General features: G+C 36.0%; 1 protein-coding gene across 6 annotated transcripts in view; it reads right to left on the bottom strand.

Annotated features, from left to right (window-relative positions):
• The window catches only part of LOC145984273 (uncharacterized), a 466606-nt gene that overhangs the window by 42726 nt on the left and 399380 nt on the right, over positions 1–24500 (bottom strand). For 5 of the 6 annotated variants that reach the window (XM_083117902.1, XM_083117903.1, XM_083117905.1 and 2 more), the window contains 6 exons: positions 18818–18959; positions 16387–16618; positions 16035–16165; positions 14880–15006; positions 11643–11730; positions 9942–10064 (listed from right to left, as the gene is read on the bottom strand). In XM_083117902.1, the coding sequence (XP_082974028.1) occupies positions 9942–10064; positions 11643–11730; positions 14880–15006; positions 16035–16165; positions 16387–16618; positions 18818–18959 (843 nt within the window). The remainder of the gene's footprint in view (positions 1–9941; positions 10065–11642; positions 11731–14879; positions 15007–16034; positions 16166–16386; positions 16619–18817; positions 18960–24500) is intronic. The other variant, XM_083117908.1, reaches the window with a different exon arrangement.

Here is a 24500-nt window from a genome sequence, read left to right as displayed (position 1 = left end):
ATAATTGAGACTATCGAGAATATCGCTTGTCTTGTAATGCAGCTATAGTATAAAAACTTCACATTCACCTAATTCAAGTGCCAAACACGCATGCTCGCAACACATTAATGCGAGCGAAGCAAGCAAGAAAATTTTTTCATCCATTTCTTTGCAGGCTTTCAAGAATATTAATTTTATGGGGTGTCAATACTTTCATAAGATCCATTCTAGAGATATTTAGTCTTTTCCAGCTTTTCCTCTGGCACATTCGGGGTCGAAAAAGTGTAAATACAGTCTCCGAAATTTAATGTTTGAACTCTCTCTCCACTACATCAATTCCTCGACAATCTAAGATTTAATGCTTTATCAAGAGCTTTATCTCCCTCTTTGAATTGAATACTCAATCCTACCACCAAAATTTCCATGCCAATTTTAGACTAACTAAAATACACGCCATAATCTAAGACCTATAGTTGGATACTGTCCACTCCCAAAGTTTAATTCAGAACCCCTCCCCCTCAGAACCCACATGTCAATTAAGGACTAATAAGTAAGAGTTGGATATCCCCCCCCCTCCTTCGATAATACCCTTAAACACTTTGCTTTCTTCATCTAATGGATTAAATATGGTGCATTTAAGGTGTAAAATTTTTACATATATTTTGGAAAGAGATATAAATGTTGAATTTTATATTATTTGAAGGGAAAAATCCCCACAAAAAATCTCGATGGCACAACTTGCGCCATAATATCCCCCTGTGGGCACCCCTGTGTCTACTGTTTTCAGTAGATCATTGAACCTACTAGCTACTTTAAGGTTGAGTTATTGCTTAAGAAAGAGTTGTAGTAACTTATTCATTAAGATGTATCTGACTTCAGTAGTATTCATTAGAAAAACAGTAGAAATTCAGTTCATGTACTGTTTTTCCAATGCACTTCGAAATCTCTGAAAATATGGTGTCAGCAATTAATTTGTCTATTCTCGGAGTCAATAAATGATTTTATAATATATTGAAGCAAGTATTATGCATTATTATTCACATTGTTTTTGCAGTACAGTAGTCCTACTGTAGAGTACAGTAGCTGTACAGTAGATCTACCATAGGATTTCAGTACATTTCACAGTACAAAGTAGTAGACATTATCCTGGGAGATATTAACATTGACCTCCTCAAAAGCAATAAAAATACAGAATACATTGATCTCCTTAGGTCCTATGGACTCTCACAGATAATCACAGATCCAACTAGAATAACATGTAACTCCAAAAGTCTAATAGATCATGTTATCACCAATCTCCCCTTTGACACAATACAGGCAGAAGTGATACACAACTTAATATCTGATCACACAGCACAAATTGTTGAAGTTAGTGTAATCAAACTACATTACAACACCAAAAAACCTATACAAATAGAAAGCCGAAACATGGGGGAAGACAACGTAAACTATTTGTTACACCTGTTAGCGGGACCGTATCAAGGTTTGTGGAGGCCCCTGGGCAAAATGTTTTGTGGGGCCCCCATTTTTTTTATTATTTTATACTACGAGCTTTATGTTAATATGTTAACCACAAATTTTCAGCAGTTGAAATGGTAGACCTGATTTTGAATCAGTAGTCCTTCACAATCAAACATATCGCAAATACGTTTGCAAGGAATAATAGCGCAGTAAAATAAAGTTACAGGACGAAAATTGTAGCGCTATAGCAGCAGTAAAATTCTGCATCTAAATGTGTACAGTATATTATGAAGAGTGAACACCGTAACTAAGATATATAGTAAATATTAAGGGGGTTCAGATGAAAACAGAGAACTGAGCACTAGACTGTTCTTACGTACATAATTTATTATAAATGATATTATTTACAATTAAGAGTACACTATATATGCACGGTCCATCTACTGGACAATTACCGACCGGTTCATTGTGGAACACTTCACTACTCAACCATAACATGTAAGTCACACACTGTTGAGAAAAGTACTCAATGGCCGAAAGCCAAAAGGAAACAATCAACTCATTCCACCATCCGTTAGCTTAATTTGGGTGGATTACAAAAGCTCTGCTTAAAGTTAGGTGTCCCGTAGTTCACTGATGCACCGAGAGAGAGCGCTATAGTCATTTTCACGTTCAGAAGACACAATGGGCACTTATGGGCAATGCTTTTCTTATGGGAAATACGAGCACGCTGTTGTGAAATTTCTGGATTTACAAATTTAGCTTAAGTAAAATCGGTACCTGCAGTTTTGCAGGAAATTTTGTAGAGAATACGATGGTGAACACAAAACACTGGTAACTTGCTTACATAATTTTAGATAAATTAAAAACGCAAATTTTCTGTGAAAACACAATTTTTACATTGTTTTCATTCCTAACGTTGAAACATGCCGCAAAATTGAAGCATTCATTATTAAAAAAATTGACACTGTTTTTTAATTGTCATAGGTGACGGTGGTACTCAGAATTTATCAATACTTTAAAGCATATTTGCATTAAAAAATATTTAAATAAAGTATGTGGAGATTTTTTATATTCGTGCAGTAGGAAATGTCGTCGCTGGCCATTTTTTGTTCTGTAATTCCAAGTAAAACCTTCCAGCGACAAAGCTGTGGAGAAAATAATGAAATTATTTTTTATAACCACTCAAAGGTTCCCAGAAATGTTACTTCCATGCATTTGGAGTTTCTTTTTAACCCGAACCATGCACGAAGTAAGGAGACGTTGTCTGGCCATCTTGAGCTGACTCACCACAGCATTCCGGCTAATCACCACCAAGTTTTCGAGTTGTTATTTTATTTCCATTCAGTAAAAATATGAACTTCATGCAGTTTGTTATAATAGAATTGAAATTACTTAAATTTAATAATTGACAATTATTTCCAATGCTGCTGTTGTGAGCAACATTAGTGCTGTCGCAAATACACGTTGTTTTTGTTTACATTATTGTGGACATTAATACTGAAATGAAGATCACCTTTCAGTTTCCAACATACACATAAATTCATAGACACCATATTAACCTTTGAAAGGCTTTCCAACACGTGACAAAATATGGAGCTTCAAGATAGAAATATGACATGCCTTGCTTGAGTCATTCACATCTTATCAGTTCACGTGGGCCATAACTCATTTGTTTGTTTGGGTTGCAACTTGAATCTAACCCATGTGGCAGGTTCCCCTTACTTGAGTGAGAGATCTGCTTTGGTCTGTTTAGACTTTTTCCCTCTCTTAAAAAAGTGTTTTCAGTTGTGTGAGCTCTGTGTTTTTTACTTTTTTAAGTGATTTCTGAAGTGTCATATTCGTGCATTACACTCGCGTGTGTAGTGATCGCAATGGAACATAGTAAAAAGGGTAACTGTAACGTTCACAGTATAATATTAATATTAATAATTACATATAATTATCATTATATATACAAAATATGTAACACCTTCATTGTGAAGGAAGGTCATCATTTCCCAGCGACATGAGCTAGCGCTGTATTGGCAACAATGTGCGGTTTCTGCATAAGCGCCGTTGTGTCTTCTGAACGTGAAAACGACTTTAGTATCTCCACAATTTTTTTCACCAGAAAAACTCAGTTCTAATACGATGTTATTAATGACCGCACTTGAATATTTAAGTCTGTTGGGTTTGTTTCATCATATTTCAAATTCAGTTTTCTTGTATTTCATTGTTTCCTTCTTTCTTTGATATATTTTATTATTTTTAATACAATAAATAAAATTGTTGCGAGTTTTCAAAAGTTTAATGCACTTTTTAAAGAAAATGTTTTGTTCTCCATTTTGTAAGAATATAATAGGCAAAAAACACAATTTTACAAATGTTTAATATGTAATTGTTCTTGTTCATTTTTATAATTGTAAGAATACAATGTAATGATGAAACAAACATAATTTTAAATAGGTTTGATGCATAGGTTTTAGAGAGAACAAAATTATGATACTATAAGGTTTTTACAATTGCAGTATATTTTCTACGCTTACTACTCCATTTTTTTTAACAATTTATCTATTTCATTATTTCAGAATATAGAAAAGGAAAGTTAAAAATTGTACTTACGTAAGTGAGTATAGTGCTCTTATTGTAGAACGACGTTTCAGAGATTGACTATCTCTTTCCTCAGGTTCGTATAAAAACTAAGTACTTGGCATAGTACTGCGTCAAAAATGTAATATGAGGATTGTGGTTAAGGGTTGGTTAGGGTACATTTAAAATATTAAGTTTTTGCCATTAGAAGTACGTAAAAAACCAAGCCGTTCCCTAATAAAACTTGTACAGTAGACCTATCCACAGTTAAAAAAGTTAAAAAAGTTAAAATTCTAAAAAACCTGCATAAATCACAATGCAACCTGCAGGTTTGGCCTTTGCAGGTTGCATTGTGATTTATGCAGGTTTTTTAGAATTTTAACTTTTTTAACTTTTTTAACTGTGGATAGGTCTACTGTACAAGTTTTATTAGGGAACGGCTTGGTTTTTTACGTACTTCTAATGGCAAAAACTTAATATTTTAAATGTACCCTAACCAACCCTTAACCACAATCCTCATATTACATTTTTGACGCAGTACTATGCCAAGTACTTAGTTTTTATACGAACCTGAGGAAAGAGATAGTCAATCTCTGAAACGTCGTTCTACAATAAGAGCACTATACTCACTTACGTAAGTACAATTTTTAACTTTCCTTTTCTATATTCTGGATTTGTGAGTAACACGCGACAAACCTATAAAATGCTATTCATTATTTCATCTCTTTACTCCACATCCACTTCATCGCCATCAAGATTTCCATTTGAACATTTCACACATTAAAAAAATATGTGTTCACGGCAGACGTAGAGTGAACAGTGGATGCATTTTCTCTCTTTTTCTGATTCACATTATTCATAGCCAAAAATGTGTCATCTAACTCTTTTAAATTGCCTTCGAAGCTCTTTATCACATTGCTCCTCAGTCTCGACGATTTCAAGAAGCCTATGAATTTCATCTTCTTCCGGGTTCATAAAATACAGGAAAATCCAATAAAGATATATTGTTAAATCTATAACACGAGAAAGCGCATGCGGTCAAAAGCACCGCAGATGAAACTGAACTGTGCCTTTTAAATGGTATAGGGTCACTGTTAAAACTATTGGTTGCCCAGCATGTCCCCTACATGTCCAGCATAGATAAAGTGGGGGAAAAGGGCCAAACCACCACATATGCCCAAATAGGCAAGAAAAAAAATGCGGTCAAATCCCCGCCATGCACGTTCTTGTTATAAACTTCGTAGGATTATTTATTACTTTAATTGTATCTGAGAATTGACTGTTTGAATAAGTGTGCCTTATTTCCACACCACAGCCAAAGCAATCCATGATATAAAGTATACTGAGCTTCAGATATCTACAAAGATCGACTGAGAGCTGTGCTACAATTGGATCCATAAGAGTATAGACTTGAAGATTTTTATTTTTATTTTTACAACTTCTTATGTAATTTTTCACAAGCATAGACAGCTGGTTAAAATATTTTTTTTGGTAGAGGCCCTTCACAGCTTCCTTTTGGTGGGGACCTCAGGGTAATTGCCCCAGTTGCCCATAGGTTAATCCGGCCCTGCCTGTTAGGTAAAGAAAATTGGGCTCTAGTCTTTCAAGAAAGTGAAACCGAAAACATATGGGAGAAGTTTATAACCATACTAACTTACTTCATAAATCTTGCATGACCCTTAAAAATAAAGCATGTTCAACCAAACAAAAAAACAAATACTTGGGTCTCAAATTAAATAATACACAAAAAGAACGACCTCAAAGATATTTATGACAAAATGCACATAACTAAGGAAAACAAACTTTGTGAGTCCTATAGAATAAAGAAAAATGAATATAAAAAACTAATAAAATATGCAAAATCCAAACACCTCAAAGATAATATCAGAAATAATAGTAATACATCAAAGGCAATTTGGAATATCACAAATGAGCAAAGAGGCAAAAACCCAATAAGTGTAATGAAAATACCACATTATTTGAAAATGAAGTAGAAATAACTAACCCTAAACACATTGTGGATACATTCAATAGGTATTTCTCAAATTCCTATGTAAACTGTCCCATTGACCCCAAAAGTGCCCAAACAACTAAAATTGAATCAAATACTGTACTGAACTCCATTTATTTAGATGCAATAACCTCAAATGAACTAGAAACTACGATATAAAATTTAAATAATAAGAAATCAGCAGGTCCAGATGGTTGGTCAAATTATCTAATTAAAAAATGTTCTCAATACATTACATTACCACTACAGTATGCTATAAATACCTCTATCAATTGTGGAATTTTCCCAAAAGTACTGAAGAAAAGTATAATCAAACCAATACTAAAAAATGGACTGGAGACAGAAATAAAAAAACGATAGACCAATAACGATCACATCATCTTTCTCAAAACTGTTAGAGAAAATCATTTGTAATAAAATATGCGAATTCTGTGCCAAATATAACATAATTAGTCCACTACAACATGGTTTCCAAAAGGGTAAATCGACAAGTACAGTTACTTCTCAATTTATTGAGATAATTGTAGATGCATTAGAAGATAATGAGATACCCTGTGCTATTTTCCTGGATCTGTCCAAAGCCTTTGACTGCTTAGACCACTCTATGCTCGTGCAAAAAATATACAATCTTGGCATTAGAGGAAATACATACAAACTGATAAAATCTTTTCTCACGGGTAGACCACAGTACACTCAGATACTACATACTGAAAACTCCGTGGTTCACAAAATTATATCTGACACTGAATATGCAAAAACAGGTGTCCCTCAAGGCTCCATACTAGGCCCGCTACTGTTCATACCAACGACTTACCTGCCCCCAGACAATACAAATATTTTAACATACGCAGATGACACAACCATAACTTGCAGTGCAAAAACACAAGAACAATTAGAAAGACAAACCTACATACCAGTAAATATAATAACTCAGCACATAAATTCATATAACTTGAATATAAAGTATCAAAAAACAATGTATAAGACTTTCAATCCTGGAAATAAACCCAATTTTGATAATATAAACTTACAAATAGATGATAATCAAATCAATTATGAAAATGCAGTTAAATTTTTAGGTTTAGTTATTGATGACAAATTAAGATGGGCATATCATATTGACCATGTATGCAAAAAAGTAGGGGAAAACTTATATCTCCTAAAACTCCTAAGGGTCTGAAATAAACACAAATCTATACTATGGACATGTATATCCATACCTTGAATATTGCATAATAGCGTGGGGAGGAGCTGTGCAGAAATACACTCAAAGATTGCTTACTCTACAGAAAAGAGCAATACAGTATATGTTCAAAATACCAATTAGAAACTCATGTAGAGAATTATTTAGAGAAAATAAAATTATGACCATATATTCCCTATATATTTATAAAGTAATTGAATATGTACTAAAACACCGTAAATTAGATAAAAATTAGACCGTCCATCAGCACAACACTCGTCAAAAAGAGAACTCTCACATGCAAGCACACAGACTTGTTCTTTCAGACAAATCACCTCATGTTGCAGGAATAAAATACCATGACAAACTTCCCACACACATCAAACAAATTACAGAAACTCACAAGAACCTGAAGGCAATTAAACAGTATTTAACAGATATACCTCTATATAATCTCAATGAATTTAAATAGTTAAACTGGACTAGTAAATTGAAGCATTTAAATTATTTTGATATTGTATGTCTCTTTATATTTGGATTTTCTCTTTTACAATTTTAGTATGTGATGCTTATAACTGTTAACCCATATGATTTATTTGTATTTTTGTGTTTGCATTTTGTTCTTTTCATTGTAATCCTACTCCATTTGTAAAATTTAGTATTGTATGACGTTTTCACATGCATGGATATGGGTCTACGGAAATAAAGAATTTATTATTATTATTATTATTATAAAACAGTAGAATTTGTCTACTGTAAACAGTAGAAATTTTCAGCAGGGTATTCATAAACTTTCTTTTAATCCTTATTTCCATTCCACTCCTGTGTATATCTGTTAGTAATAACTGTAGTATGAAGTAGCTAAATTTACTCCACTTCAAACGTTGTGGTTTTAAAAGTGCAGAATTGTAAAGTTTTATTATTATGAAATAGATGTTGGATATACTTCATTAAAAGGTGAAATTACCTTATATATATGATGGGTCTTTGAATACTTGGGTAGAGATTTCTACCATTCATATATTTAAAACTACCAGTGTAACTTCAGTGTATATTTCAAAATATTAAAAGAAACAACTTTTATTTATAATATACTAGTTCGAACAAGTGTTCTCGGCTTACCAGCCAGGTTAAATCAGCGTTAGCATCCAACGTTTCAAGTGCATCATCTTCGAGCTATCAACTTCATTTCCTGAAGATGAGAGCAATATATGCACTTGACAGTAGCGTATGCAGGATTTCATCAAGGGGGAAGGGGGGGGGTTATTTCTAAAACTTTCTCCAAATTCACATTACCATTGTTTTATTATACTCTAATTAAATAATAATACTTATAATTAATTAATTAGCTGAATTACTACTAATAATACTACTATTAAGTAGTAGAGATCTACTAAAATATAGTATTTATGAAAACAATAGAACGAAATTACTTTCTAGTCATTCGATTTTTATGAAATCCTGGGAGCATTTTTTTGTTTCTTTCTTATGAAATAATTGTCTGGTCAACGAGGTGAGACATTTTAAGGGTGAAGAAATTCCATAAAAACAAGAAAATATATTAAAATAAATTGAAATAATCAAAGTATGGAAGTCATCCAAGGTCTGGTCGGTAGAGCATCTGACAATCACGCGGGAGATCCGGATCCGATTCCCGAAATTGGTTGGAATTTTTCCTGCTTCTTCCCCGCATAAATGTCCCCGATAATTCACATCTGGATTGTCTCGCTGTTCTTACCAACAAAACATCTTACAATAGTTAAGCTTATTGTCGTTTGAATAATTGTCTAGTCCACAAGTTCAGACATTTTAAAGAGAGACATTCAAACGTGCTGCGGCAAACAATACAATGGGAAGGCAAACTGGTGACTGTATTCTTGTCCGCCTTGCCTTTGTCTATACATTAGTCTCTTACAACAAACCAAGAACTTTATTTAGTTAATTCTCATTGTTCACACAAAAAAAAATACATGTTCATTGAACACTGGTGTTCCAGTCCCTACCGAAATTTTGAGAAAATCAGAATTTTCAAATAAAAATCCGTTAAGAACTTTAAAAAATCAAAATGTGTAAATGCGAAACCTCTTTTGAAGTGTGTCCCAATTACCATTTTCGTCTTTGAATACAATTTTAATAGACTGAAAAGCTCCAAAAATACGAAATATTTTATTATGCATCCTGCCCCTCCCGAAAAAAAAACCTGCATACGCCAGTGTATTGAACATTGTTGCAACTGAGACACAAAACATTTTTTTTTATCTTTTAAATCATAGTTACCCTCATATTTTATTTTCAAGAACTCGTGTTTATTTTCCAGGCATCACTCTGAAAGACGCGTGTGTATGGAATGCTGTGCTTTTCTCCATGCTGCATGGTAATAATAATTCAAATTATTATTATTATTATTAATAATAATAATAGTAGTAGTAGTAGAAGTAGTAATAGTATTGTCCCAGATCTTTGACTGTTATAAATTGGCCATTTAATTTTTTTCCCAAGGGGGGGTTAAACCCTGTAACCCACCCCTTGCATACGCCACTGGCACTTGAAATGTCAGATGCTAACGCCGATTTAACCTGGCTGGTAACCCAAGAACACTTGTTTGAATCAAATCGCCAAGAAAGCTACAATTCCTATTATACTAATTCTTTACTGTGCTTCTGAGATAGAGGTTGTTTTATAATGTTTTCATGATTGATGGACACTTATAATGATTTATTTAATTAATTCACGAACCTGATCTAGGACTACTCTTAGGGCTAGCTTTTGGTGGACTCCTGATTTGATCCTCCTCTTTACGACGAGTTAACACAGGCTCTAGCTTCTCCCGAGTTGGAGAAGGAAGTAAAGCTCCATCAGCTGCAAAGAATATGCAAATCTTACTATGCAAAATTTCATAATCAATGTTTCAAATAGTTTAAAATTGGAGGAAATAGGTTTTTCTCAACCAGGGTAACATATTTTGACAATGAGGAAATTGCTATAGATGAATTATATATATAAATGTAAAACAAGTTATTTTTCAGACAGATGTATAGCTGAGGAACTAAAGCAGTAGAGTGGTAACAGGAACAGCTGCACAATGAAGATGAGCTACAGAGGCAGGAAACATGTACTGCTGCAGCAGTGAGGAGTTACGATAAAACCAAATATACTCTATGTGATCAAAAATATCCGGACACCAGGCAAAATGTGTGTTGCGCATAGTAGGCCACTCTGTGGTGCCATCTACAGGGAGGTGAGGCAAGCAAGGGACCACTACAGGCAGCATAGTGCACAAGACAGCAGAATGGGTCGGCCAAAGGAACTTACAGACTTCGAACGTGGTGAAGTGATTGGGTGCCACAGGAGTAACAAGTCAGTGCGCGAGATATCCACCCTCCTAAACATCCCAAAGTCCACTGTCGCCGATGAGATAGTAAAGTGGAAACGTAATGGGACGTGTACAACTGCAAAACGTTCTGGCCGAGTGCCCATGTTGACAGACAGAGACCACCGAGTGTTGAATAGGGTAGTACGAGAGAACCGGCAATCAGCGGTCACCACCATCACATAGGAATTCCAAACCAGGGCAGGATGTAATCCTAGCAGCATGACTGTGCAAGTAAGGTATGACGACTCGGTTACCATGGATGATCGGCTGCCCATAAGCCCCACATCACCCAACGAAATGCGAAGCACCACCTTGCATGGTGTAAGGAGAGGCGCAACTGGTCGTTATAACAGTGAAAATCCATGATGTGGAGTGACAAATCGCGTTATACCATGTGGCGATCCGATGGTCGTGTGTGGGTGTGGCGAATGCCTCATGAACGACATTTAGCATCCTGTGTTGTGCCGACAGTGAAATTCAGTGGAGGTGGGGTGACAATGTGGGCATGTTTTTCCTGGAAGGGGCTTGGTCCCCTCGTTGCTTTGCATGGCACTGTCACGGCACATCATTACGTTGACATTTTACAAACGTTCATGCTGCCTACCATCGAAGAACAGTTCGCAGATGATGATTGCGTGCATCAACACGACAATGCGCCCATCCACACTGCAGGCAATGTGGGACAGTGGTTTCAAGAGAACAACGCCCCACTTATGGCCTGGCCTGGCCTGCACAAAGCCCCGATTTGAATCCCATTGAACATTTCTGAGATGTTTTGGAACGCCGACTTCGTGCCAGACCATGCCGACCAACATTCACTGCTCTTCTCATCTCGGCACTCCGTGAAGAATGGGCTGCCATTCCCCAAGATACCTTTCACCACCTGATTGCCAGTATGCCTGCGAGAGTGGAGGCTGTCATCAAGGCCAAGGGTGGCCCCACACGGTATTGATTGCCAGTGCATCCGATGGAGGATGCTTCGAACTTCACGCCCTAATTCCAGTGAGTGTCCAGATAATTTTGATCACATAGAGTACATGCCAATAGAAGCATGAACGACAAACCTGCTCCAGTTGTTCGTTCTAAGTGATGCCTAATAAGGAACTCCTTTCTTGAACGAGGGAAATCTTTCTTTTCTTCAAGTCTTTCAGCCTGTAACAATAAAAGCAAACAAACATTAGAAAAGCATGTTAATTATTAATATATATTGTAAATTGCTATATTTATAATATAATATGCATGTGTTACATGCTATGCCTTTTATTAACAGGTGCAGGTTGTAAGGGATGACCCTTCCATGTAGTACATACAATTGTCAACCTTACTTCCACATAGTACACACTGGACTGCATTTTGCAGACTAACGAGGCTCTGGCGTCTGGACCTACGGCCAGTGTGTGTGTTGTCCTGTGTTTTGTCCTTATGTGTGCTGAATGCCCCTTTACAGCCTCAGCTTTTAACCCAGTTAAGAATATTTTAGTCCTCCGACATTACAGTTATGTTATATTAGTTATATTTTATTTATGGCAACGGGCTAGACCCCATATAATGTGATGGGTGCAAAATAACCTAAGTGCTGATACACCCGAAAAGTTCAAACTCAATCAACCAGGTGCTGTGGGGGTTTTGAACACACATAACTGTGAAGTCCAGGCAAGGGTTGGCACCCTCCCTCCCCCTTTGGACATTACTGAAAATTGTATATTTCACACATATAATTTCATTTCGGTCACAGTAACTTGTGCTAATTATTGTAAGGTCATTGCAGGAACATAATAACTTCAAACTGAAGGAGTGTTTTTTGAGGGGGGCAACATTATTATGGTGGAGAATATGCCTAGTTTGCCTCCCTCTTTGGAAAAATAACTTGCTTGTCCCTCCCTTGAAAATATCCTGTGAACATCCATGTATGGGACAGAAATCAATAGGCCTAGCCTAAACTATGAAAAATAGATGCAGCCCTGCCTCCAAATTTTATGATTCAAGTTGCTTTCCACAGCATAATATATATCCACACTTTTTGACAAGTGTCCATAGGTAATCAGATTACAATTGAAATTAAAATACTAGTCATATTGACTGTGACCTATTATTGATGGTCTTCTTTGCCTAGTGACTAGGGAAATACTCTTCCATCCTTTGTCACTGTGCAAAATGTCAACTGTTTTATGTATTTTTTTTATTTATTTGAAATCTCTCATTCCCTCTATATGTTCGACTGCATTGCATTGCATTTTTAGTTATTTAGCATCATTTTACTACCTGTAGTTTAATTGTAACAAGATGAATGATGAGTAGGGGAAGGTGGGGTAAGATTGGGTAGTGGGGTGAAACTGAGTACCTTGGTTCTGGCGTCGTTAGTTCTCCTCTCTAGCGGACAGATTGTGAACTACACTCTACTAGTTTACTAGTTGCTGTTGAATTCACGGCGTCTGTGTAGGTGAGTTTGTTTTACGATGTTATCTCTCTAATGTTCTTTTGTTTTTAAACCATCCTTATTTAATAGTCATTACAGTTATAAAACGCTCTTTAGTCCAGCTTATTATATGTTTACTAAGGATTTATACCCTAACAAACAATACGGATTTAGTCCAATAGTAGCGTGTTAAGACCGGGTACACCGAGCAAGACCAGGCACTACCCATCATTTAAGACTAAATTATATTTTTTGTAATGATGTATTTTCTAACTGGGAACAAGGAGAAGGGTGGATCCAATGTGGAAAGTGTCTTGGCTGGGCCCACGAAAGCTGAAGTGGAGCGGAGGAAGAAGACAACTACTTTACTTGCGATTTCTGTAACTAATATTCTTGAATTGTTCAGCTAAGGCATGAACTAACTTGTCATAGGTATAAAATAAAAATTTCTGCTACTCTTCCACTGAAAATCTCGTTTTTCTATTTTGACTTTTTTCAGAAAACAATCTGATAAAAAAAGTAGTGCAACTGACTTTTCAGGAAATGATATATAGTGTACTCAGTTAAACAATGCATATTTTACTTAAATCTGAAAACTCTAGGTTGAATAGTTTAGCTCCAGCAAGCCTTCGAGTGTTAGCTACCCGGTCTTACCTCACTTTCCCCTAGATGAATTTGACAAAAGAATGAACACAAAGGACCATATTTTGGGCAGGACTCAAATCCAGAAACTTCAGATGTGAGACTGTGAGACAAACACTCAAAGCTCTTTGTCACCAAGGCGGCTTTATTTCCTCTACATAATCAATTTAATTGGGCTCCAACATAGCACCAGAACTCTTCCAGATTCAATAATCAGAATTGGTGGTTCGGATCCCACTTTAAACTCTAGGTCCATTTCCGATTATCCTTACTGTGCATAAAGTGGACTTAAAACACAAACTAAAAGTAACAATCTTGCCTTTGGTGCAAGCAATCCCAGGTTCGATTTCCAGTTGAAGCTCAAAACATTTTGGTGTCGACTCAGCATCACAAGGACAATTGGGGAGCTGCTTGAAAGGAAGAAATAGTGGGCTCCAGTCTTAAAAGCCCGAAAACAGTGGCAATGGGACTCTATGCCATGACCACACATCACCCAACATAAAGCCACTTGGCAGGACTTGGTCCTTAAAGGGCTGTTGTGCTACTGAGTTTTAGTTAATAATTTTAATCACTAAATTCACAATCCATTTAGTTTCATCACATTAAAATTAAAAAAAAGGTAATAATTTTCAGCACAAATTACTATAACTTGTGCAAAATATTTTAAAGTTTATTATCAACTGTCCACAGCCATGGACATTTTTGGGTTGTAACAATCCCATTGAAAGCTAGTGGTATCAATACAAACCAGAAGTGTCAAAAACTGTACAACAATACCCTAAATTATTAACAAATTGTGAGTCTAACAATGAGTTTGTAAATGATAACAGCTTGAAAGTATGACAATATTAGTTTTAGCTGTTAATTTTAAATATTCCAGAAATAAGCTACACTTAGCAGTAAACCAAAAAACCTAAGGGGGTTTTTACACCAAAAATATATCACATGTGACATACCACTTGAAAATAAGCCTTGAACAAATCCAACTTTAAAGACATGTTAAGTCACTCATGTGGTGTTGTCACGTGTTGTTTCGTAAGATTAATTTTCAAGTGATATACACACGGCACTTAGCTTTGAGTGAAAGCTCCAAAACATTAACTTGCATTTCTTTAGATGCCTTTTTTTCAAATGTCTTTTTTTTTTGGTAACTTGATGTACATTTAGGTGTGTGTGTTACTTCTCCTCTCTGTCACTCTCACACACACACTTGCAAATAAATCAATTTTTCTAATATGCTTGCCTTTTTCTTTTCTGCTTCTAATTTTTCCTCTAGTCGAGCTGATATCTGTTGAGCTCGAGTTCCAGCACTTTTTGTTGGTGATGTTTTCTTGCTATTTTCTTTGTCTTTCTCCTCCTTTGTTATGGACCTAACAAAGGAAAAGGGACATTAGGCAGTACTTCATATGATGATTTATTTATGCACAGAATCAATTTGGTGATAAAAAGAAGTACATAATACTCCTTAAGTATAAGGTGGATACATAAAATTCAGTAGAGAAAGAGAAATTATTATGCATTTTAATGTTTATCTAAATAATTATTAATTGTAATAAAATAAATTTTAAATATTGGCAAAATATGTAGCTGAAATATCCAGCAATAATGCAAATACTATCTTCAGCACTTTTATAACAGCAGAAAAAACATGCAGGTGATTTAATATTCCTTATTAGTTACGTAAATATTTGCAGTGGTTTTAAATAAATTTATGACTATTGTGGAATGTCTATCGGCGCAGGTAAATGAAAGCACTGAGGTATAACCAAATAATGAAACAATAAAAAATGTACAATAAACAAATAATAGAGTAATATATTTCTTTGCATATATTATGGAAAATATATTTTTCAAATATATAAGAAAAGAGTAATAACAATATTTGATTTACACACTATCACGAAAGGGGAGGGTGGCATAAAAGGTAATTTACATTATATCACAAACTGCCATAGTGTAGTGAGACAGAGATGAAAATTAACAACACAGGGCTATGAAATATCTCCCTTGACTCTGGTTTCAACCTATTTACAAAGGCTAAAGAGACAAACTCTATCGGTTTTTTGACCTGAAATATAAAAAAGAAGAGAAAAATAAGTTTTTCTTCTAAATATATTCTTCCAAAGCTGTGGAACCCAGAAAGATAGCAGCATACATACATTTATTCAAATTTCATTTGATTTTTATTATTTAGCATCGCTTTCCTGCCTCATTTGGCTAATAGTGACGATGAGGAAGAGTGATGATATGATGAAATCGATGAAGGGACACTCACAAAGACCCCAGGCTGTGATTTGGACCTGGGGCCTGTGTCGTTGTGCATGTTGTGCTAACCACTCTGCCACAGAGGCTGGCAAACATTTATTAAAAAGAATCACATTGTTTAAGTAGTTTTTACCTGGGAGTTGTAGCTGCAAGTGAAAGTGCAGAGAGCGAACTCCTTCTGGACACTTGCTCCCACAACGTCATCTGCTTGTTGTAAAGCTCGGCAATATGCTGTGGTACCAACTCTGTACCCCAACCACGGTGCTGTGGAATGCATAATCTGTCAAAGCTTTGTAAATGTACATAGTTACACATAAGTTAACAACAGTTTTACAGTACCATATACAGTGAAAAATTATTTAATTATTTAAATAACTTATTTTTCAATTGATTATCTGAACCAAGGATTTTAGGAGTGCACCAAAGGGACACTTTAATTTAGTAATTGATCTGTATTCTGAATCGGATACATATTAATTACTTACCTTATATTCTCCAGCTTTTCTGCGAAGTTCCAAAACTTCCCGATACCATGCGTCATTTTGTGGTAAATCAGGAACAGATATAGGGACTGGAACTGGAATAGGAGGAGGCGGAGGAGGTGGTGGAGGGGGAGGACCAGGTTCTGCATCTTTCTTCTTGTGAAATCGTCCTTCAACATACTCGTACTGTGAGAATGGGCGGAACTTCTTCTTATATTCCGTCTTAAATTCTTTTCTGCAAATGTAAGCAACGAAACTAAGCTCTCAGTGTTTGAATTGTGACAAATGTTATCTAAACTATTCAAATAATTTTCTTAGTAAATTGTAGTTTATGCATTATATCTCGCTAGTATCTGACAGTAAGATCACTCTAAGGATTCACTTCAATTTTGGATAGGGGAAAGAGAGAGAAGTGGATCACCATGTGAAGGAAGTTGCTGTAATGTAAATAATATTTGTTAGAGAACAACCATGCAAATACCAAATTACACTCAGAACATTTGTTGTCTTGTTTAGCTAAAACTCACGAGGCTCTGGCTCCTGGACCCACAGCCTGTATAATCCTCTGTGGTGCTTCTGTTGTGCCACTGTATGTGTTTGTAATTTTCCCTTCATTCATCTCATATGGGTCCCAGGTTTGAATCCCAACCTGGGCATGGGTGTTCCTTGTGAGTGTCCCTTTAACAATTTCATCATATCTTATCATCACTCTGCCACAATTAGCCAAAAGTGGCAGAAAAGCGACGCTAAATAACAAAAATCAAACCAAATAATCCATCTCATCCTATCACTTTTTATTAGGGATGGGACCAATTAATCGGTACTCTATCAGTATCGGCCAATATAGGCATATCTGTGCATCGGTTTATCAGTAAAATTACCGATTATTTTACCGATCTGATATATCAATAAATATCTGATAAATTAGTGCAAAATTCTGCCATTTTGTTGTAATTTTTATGGATAATCTCCATGCTCTACTTTCTAAAAAAGTAAATGTATAAATAAGCAACTTCTTTTGCACTACAGTCACCTTGAAACAATTTATTAAGTATGTCAATGAACCTTTCAGGATCTTCAAGGACCATTTCTAATTTTATATCGGATCGGTAGAATATCGGTTATCTGTATCGGTAAATTTTATATCTGTACTGACCAAAATTTCATATCGGCTCATCCCTACTTTTTATCCTATCCCATCATCATGATTAGCTAACAGTGGTAGTAGAAAAGCAGCGTAAATTGAAATAAATAAATAAATCAATCAAGCTTGTGACAAAACCTAAGAAGAAATTGGTGTGAGTATGGAACACTGTGTTAACTTGCCCAACTGTTCCCTAAAATATTTAAACACTTTTAACACAAGTATCAAAAATATTATATTTTTTATTTTGGGTTCCTTTTATTTATTCATGCTGTGTATAAGTGTATGTGGAATGATGCTCAGAAATACGTGACGACATAAGTGTAACCCTTGTTTTGAGTGGCATATTTATGGGCCTGAGACCTCTGAAATGTCCTTGAAGTAGGAAAAAAATTGGGTTAACATAAAACATTGACTTAAAAAAAATCTAATTTTTGTAAAATGAGTTGCAGACTAGAGGCTCATACGAAATTGATTGTTATTTGTTTTTTTAGCAGTTGTGGATTTCAATAATACTTGTATTAATAACAAAATCTTCCAGTGTTCCTTTTTCACATCCATCTACTTCATTGAGTGGGGTACTCCAACTTTCTCCAACTTTTTGGATTTTTATAAGTACTTTATGTCACCTTGGTAGCTGAATGTGTCAAGTGGTAAACTAACTACCTAAGGTTCTGTGTTCTTCAATTTCATGTAATCACCCTTCATCATCATCATCCTGGTGATTAGCTACAAGTGGACGGAAAGCGATGCAAATTTAGAAAAAAATAAAAATATTTGTGCTTCCCAATAGGAAGCCAGGATCATAAATTGCCTTCTAAAAATATTAATTAATTTCGAAATTCCTGGATTGAAGTCACAAAGTACCAAATATGATACTGACAAAGCCATCAAATTCAGGGAATGTCATATCTAATATTAATTCGTTTAAGAACTAATTAATTTATCATAAAGAAAGTATTGATAATCATGGATAAAAATAATTATTGTGCCATTTTGATCATTGCTTAAAATACATCAACATGAAAACATCATACAAATAGTCAATTTTCATCTCAGAGAGATTTCACACTGAAAAGACAATCGACACATGACAGTTGTCGCTTGAGGGTTTCACCAATCAAACACAGACTTGTGTGGCCTGTCATGTCACTAAAGTGTGAAACGTTGCTGTTGATTGGCTCATTTTCAAGCAACATGTGCTGCATGTCGCTTTGGTCTGAAAGCTGCCTAATTGTTATCATAGAAATCCTATCATAATTGAGAGTCAAAGAAGAGAGACATCCTTACCTACGACGAACTTTTTCTTCTTTACTTCGAGTTTCTTCTTGTATTTTTTCTTCTCCTACACTGTGATCATCTGGCTCCGCTAATGATTCTGAGGCAGCGTCAATCATATCTGCCATTACAAGAGGCTCCATCTCTTGGCCCCCTAAAAGGAACAACAAAATAACCATTACCATTATTTCTTCTTAGTCTCTTGCAATTATTAAATTACTGTACAAGAATTATCAGGGACATAGCTAGGTTTATCAAGTCAGGAGAACTCATGTTTCTATCACACCACCAGTGGCGTGCATACAAGGTAAGATACCGAAGCACTGCTTCGGAATGCAATGCGAATTTTGCATATTTCAAAGGATAATTAGACTCCCTGAAAGTGGCGAAAGGCATTTTTTCGGAGCCCGTGAAAGACTAAAATGCCGCAAAGCAGTGGCGTGCGGTGTTTTTATCAAGGCAAGCCTGCTCCTTGATGTAGCTACTATTGTTTATTTAAAAAAAATCAAAAAAAATCAGTGCTTCGGCTTTCTAAATGGTCACCGCACGCTACTACACACCACTAAGAAAATTAACAATATGCAATATAGATAGCAGTGAGGGTCCAGTGGGTAAAAGCACAGCCGTGTGTCTATTCTTAAAATGTACGTGTCAGGCCACCAGTCAAAATTTGCTGACAGAGAACAGTGGTACATTTGTTGTGCCCCCACTTTCTACCGATTTCGTCAAACGATTTCTGAAGAAAGTACAGGCATGGTTCTTTTGTGTTGAAGCTGAGGCACAAATGTGAGAGCATGCCACATAGTGCACTTGGATATAGCCACTAGCCATAGTGAGAAGAGATGAAAAGAAAAAGGATAGACCGTTGACATCAAGGGCCTGAAGGTCCGCTGGGCACTTTTCCAGCCCTCGTGTTTACAACAGTGGCAAGGTTTCTCTGAAACTACTTTCTGGGTAGCCTACTCATACTCCAGTTGCCTCTCCTTTCCAAAAACCACTGATATTCCAAAATCTGAAAAATTGCATCTGTTTACAATTCCCTCTTGAGCATTCATGTAAATCTTCGTGTGATTTGCTTTCGCTGTTGTCTAGATCAGTGGTTCTCAAACTGTGGTACGCGTACCCACAGGGGTACATGAACGACTTAAAGGGGATACGCGATCAGCTCGGAAGAGAAACGTCGAGAATACCCACACGACAACAGAGCAGACTTTATAGCTTTAACAGGAAAACAAGGCTGATTTTGTCACTGATACTCATATCTTTGTTTCATATGTTTTAAATTAAATTTAAATTAAATTAAAGTCTCTACCCATTTCATTCTTCAAATCAAAAACCCACAAACATTTGTTAAAGTGTAAAAACGTCACGAGTACGACTGGGTACATTGTTGGTGTAGTTTAGTGCCGAAATACAAGTATATTAAATTTGGAGCCGAATCTCCCCTTGAAAGTTTCAAGTGCACAATCGGACATCAAGAAACTGCCAGGCTATGGAGGCACATCCTTCTCACTAGGAACTCTGTGAGGATTTACAATAGAAACTAAAACAAATGTGCTTGACAGTTTCCTTACAAACATACTTTTGTTCTTTACGTTTTCTCCAAGAACTCTGGAAAAAAATATATGAAAAATCATAGTCTTTTGTGTACGTCTTAGCACACATGCGTTTCACATTTTCATTTTTGTTGTAATATCCCCAAAACCCACTATTCGGAGAAAACCTATGGTGGGGGCACATTAGATGTTTAGTTACGACTAAAGGGTACAATGAGAAAAAAGTTTGAGAAAACAATGGTCTAGATATTATCCATAGTTTAATAGGTTTACGTAGTCAGGAAACAATTGATAATATCTAGGCAAGAAAGAAAGTAAACCACATGAAAATTCACATAAATGCACTAGAAGGAATTTTAAACAGATGTCATTTTTCAGATTTTTCAATATCCTAGCGGTTTTACAAGAGGGGGAAATTCGAAAAAATCTGCCCTGGCGCCCGCAAAAAGTCCAGCGAACAGGGATGCGGATTTATGGCAGCTGAAAACTTTTGAAACAGGTAGACAAATAGGCACCCAAAATAGTGCAAATATGCGTAGGCTGTTGTACACTTATTGACTTGACTTTTTGTATTTCATTGTATTTTCTTTTTCTTATTAACAAAATTAATAGTTACTTTTCTACACGTTTCAATAGTAAAGGACAAAATTATGCTTGCTAAACAAATTAGACAAAATTCCAATCTTCATTTGTTGCGAGCAAATGTTTTGCGTCAAAATTTTCAAAGTGAAAGGATGAATTTTCTTTACTTCTATATTTTCAGATTTAAACTTATGAGTTTGAATTTTAAGTCCAATTTATGCACAGATAGGTTAATCAGGACGGGACCTAAAGTTTACAGTGAGATCTGAACACGGAGCCCCTTGATTACTGCGCGACGACGTTAACGCTACGCCATCGGGAAGTCCCTGTTTTAACATAGGAGGAACATAAAAAATATTGAAAATTAGTGTTAATTTCAGATGGTCATTAGTAAAGGAAATAGCAGCTCGTTTACAGTTCATATAGTAATTGACTGATTTATTTCATTTCTCGCCACTTTTCTTCCACTTTTGGCTAATTGCGACGATGGGGATGAATGGCGATAAGATTATACTGATGAAAGGACAATCACAAGCGCATGTGGACAGCACAATACACAAGTCCCACAGAGGATTGTCCTCGCTGTGAGTTCAGACGCCAGAGGCTCGTTAGTCTGCAACGCAGTGCAACATGTTTACAAGAATAAAGTAACTGTAAAAGTAACTTGGAATTACATGTAAAAAAATAATAAAAAAAGAGTAACTCTGAATGAGTTACTGTAAGTGTAATCCAGTTACTTTTAAAAAGGTAAGTTTACAAAGACTGTCGGGGATGCAGTGGATGCCTGAGCATTTCCGACAGGCTTCACGATAGCAACTTCCTTGTTAGAGGATCAGTGTGACGTCGGGCATTGTCATGCAAGAGGCCGGGCCGATCAGAACGTGCCGTATCCTTCACTCCCACGCGACCCCAGCGAAACTCCGTCATCCGTCGATAAAGTCATGCTTGGTGACCACATGCTTCTCGAAGACGTTGATAACAACATTTGTTCCACGCTTCATTTTGATTTTGATCCATGCAGGTTGTCTTGCAAAACACTTTTTTAAAGGCCATTCCGTTTGACAATAACACTTTAACGCTTGTAGCACAATTGCCCTCACGTGTTCCCACGCAATGTGCAGTTTTTTTTTGTTTATTAACTTTGGCATGTCCTATCATCTCATTCACCAATGATTGTCAATAATAAACGTTAACTTAAAGGAGGGAGAGGGAAAGCGAGAGAGAATTGCACTACTTGCCTATCAAACTTTTGGTGAAAAAATTACAAGCTTGGAGCTACCAGTAATTACACACACTTTATTTGTATTATTTAGAATGGTATTTTAAATATAATGTAGTCGCAAACATTTTGAAAGTTGACGAACTATTCTGACAGGTCTCACAGTGCTTTTTTCTAGCGGTACGCCGTACCGGCACCTTTTTATGGTGAGAACGAAAATAATAACACTTTATTTTAACGAAAGAAATGTGTGTTATCATTAGAGACCGGATTTTAAAGGGAAATCCTTTTTTATTTTTCAACACGGATCATGGAATAAATAACAGTGTTGATAATTATCTTCTACCAACAAGATTTCATGGTTTTGACTTCCCCCTTTTCCCTTTCTCAGCTCACATTCTCTTTTTTCCCCTTTCTTAAAATATTTTCCTTTCTGGTCTCTTTATTGACTAGTTCTTCAGCCTACATTTCTTTTCCCCTCCTTTTTTTTATTTTTTAAAAAAACATCTTCCTTGGTCCCTTTATTGACAAGATATCAAATATTTTGTACGACTGTTTTTACCCTGAACAAAACATTCAACAATTGTCTATTTGGTGTAGTTTAGAGGAAAGAAAGGACAAGCGCCTCCTACCTTACCTTCCCTCCAAGAGTGTTGGGAGCACGTTTGCAGCGATTGTTGAAGCAATGCGATCTGGGGTTACGCAGCAACAAACGCATTGTAAGCGGCCCTGTTGGGTTGAAAGTGGGCGTGTCTGCTAGATTTAGACTTTATTGCGAAGTTTTTTAGAATAGTTTTAACTTAACTGTGTGACAGTGACGACAGTATTGTCAGTGAAATGGCGACGCTAGATAGAAATGGCAGCATGTTATGAAATGCGGTAAGCTGTTTCAAGGAAGATTTCATCGGCACTGATGGTAAGATTTTTCCTTATACTTTGCCTTTAAAAAAAATGAAATGAAAAAGACACTCCACTAAACATATTATTTTAAATGAAACTACGATATATATCATTCATAAACAGGGATACATTAATACGAAATTTAATGTATCCTTTTTTATATATGGATGGTATTGCGTTTTCATTCAAAATAGTATTTTTAGTGGATCGCAAAAAAACTACAGTCCTTTCTTTTCCCTTTTTTGAGGAAAATTTTTCCCTTTAAAATCCGGTCTCTAGTTATCATTTATGAACATTCTACAATATTTTGTGTAAGAAAATTTTCCGAGGACAAAATCGAAAAGCTTCGTCCTTCCTACTGACATGTTTATATGTTATCATAAGAAAGAACTGTTTTGAGGGAGACTGAATGCGAGAGAGGAAGAGAATTAAATAATCCACATGGAGGTTAATAGGATAGCGAGATAGAAAGAAAAAAATAGCGAAGTGAAAGGGAGATAAGACATAGAGAAGCGAGAGAGTAGAGACGAAGATATGAGAAAGAAAGGGAAGAGAGAAAGAAGAGCAAAATAAAGGGAAGCGAGGAAGAGAGGGAGAGAGAGAAGAGCAAAAGATAGAAATAGAAAGAGAGAGTAAAGATAAATTTAGAAGAAAACAGGCAGAAAAAGAGAGAGAGAGAACACAAGATCGAAGAGAGAAAATAAGAAACACAGAAAATAGGAGAGAAACATAGAAAAAGAAGAGAGGAAGTAAACACGAATGAATTGTTATTAAAACTGTAAAAGATCAAAAGCTAGGAACTTCTACAAGGAAAGAAAAGACTAAGGGTTACAAATAAAGGGGAGGCAGGAAGGAGAAATAGGCAATTTTTCCTTATCCCTGCTGACGCCCATGCGTTCTTATGATCAACACAATAACAAATCAAGTAGAAGAGTACCGGAAACTTTCTTCCCAGAAAAAAAGCACTGGGTCTCATATTATTTTACATTTTTTATAGATGCCATCGCTCGCTCAACATTTGATTATGCCGTACTTGTCTCCGGACAGGCCCGTACCCAGGATTTTTTGAGAGGGGGGCAAGCCCAAAACCTTGGATATATATATCATTTTACCAACTAGGACGACGTTTACAAATAATGAAGTCAGTGGCGGCTTGTAATCACACATTCGCAATTATCTCGAAAACGGCTCGTTTGCGGACCAATGTTTACTGAGACTTTTTTGCTTCTATTATCGTGTACTTTCAACTGTGTCAGTTTGTGCTATTACTTATGAGACACCCTGTATACTCTCGTACTGAAGGAAAATGCTGAATACCACGGCTTTTGTTACGACTGAACAGAAACGAAAAATGAGCATAATTAAGCTAGGTGACAGAATAGAGAGGTTCCCGGTCTCGCTATCCGGTGGAGGCACACAGTGGTTCGGATCCCAGTTT

The sequence above is a fragment of the Lepisma saccharinum genome, chromosome 2 (assembly GCF_977018435.1).
Source record: "Lepisma saccharinum chromosome 2, izLepSacc3.1, whole genome shotgun sequence".
Taxonomy (NCBI): domain Eukaryota; kingdom Metazoa; phylum Arthropoda; class Insecta; order Zygentoma; family Lepismatidae; genus Lepisma; species Lepisma saccharinum.
The sequence above is the reverse complement of the archived record's forward strand: the minus strand, read 5'-3'. Positions and strand labels throughout refer to the sequence as shown.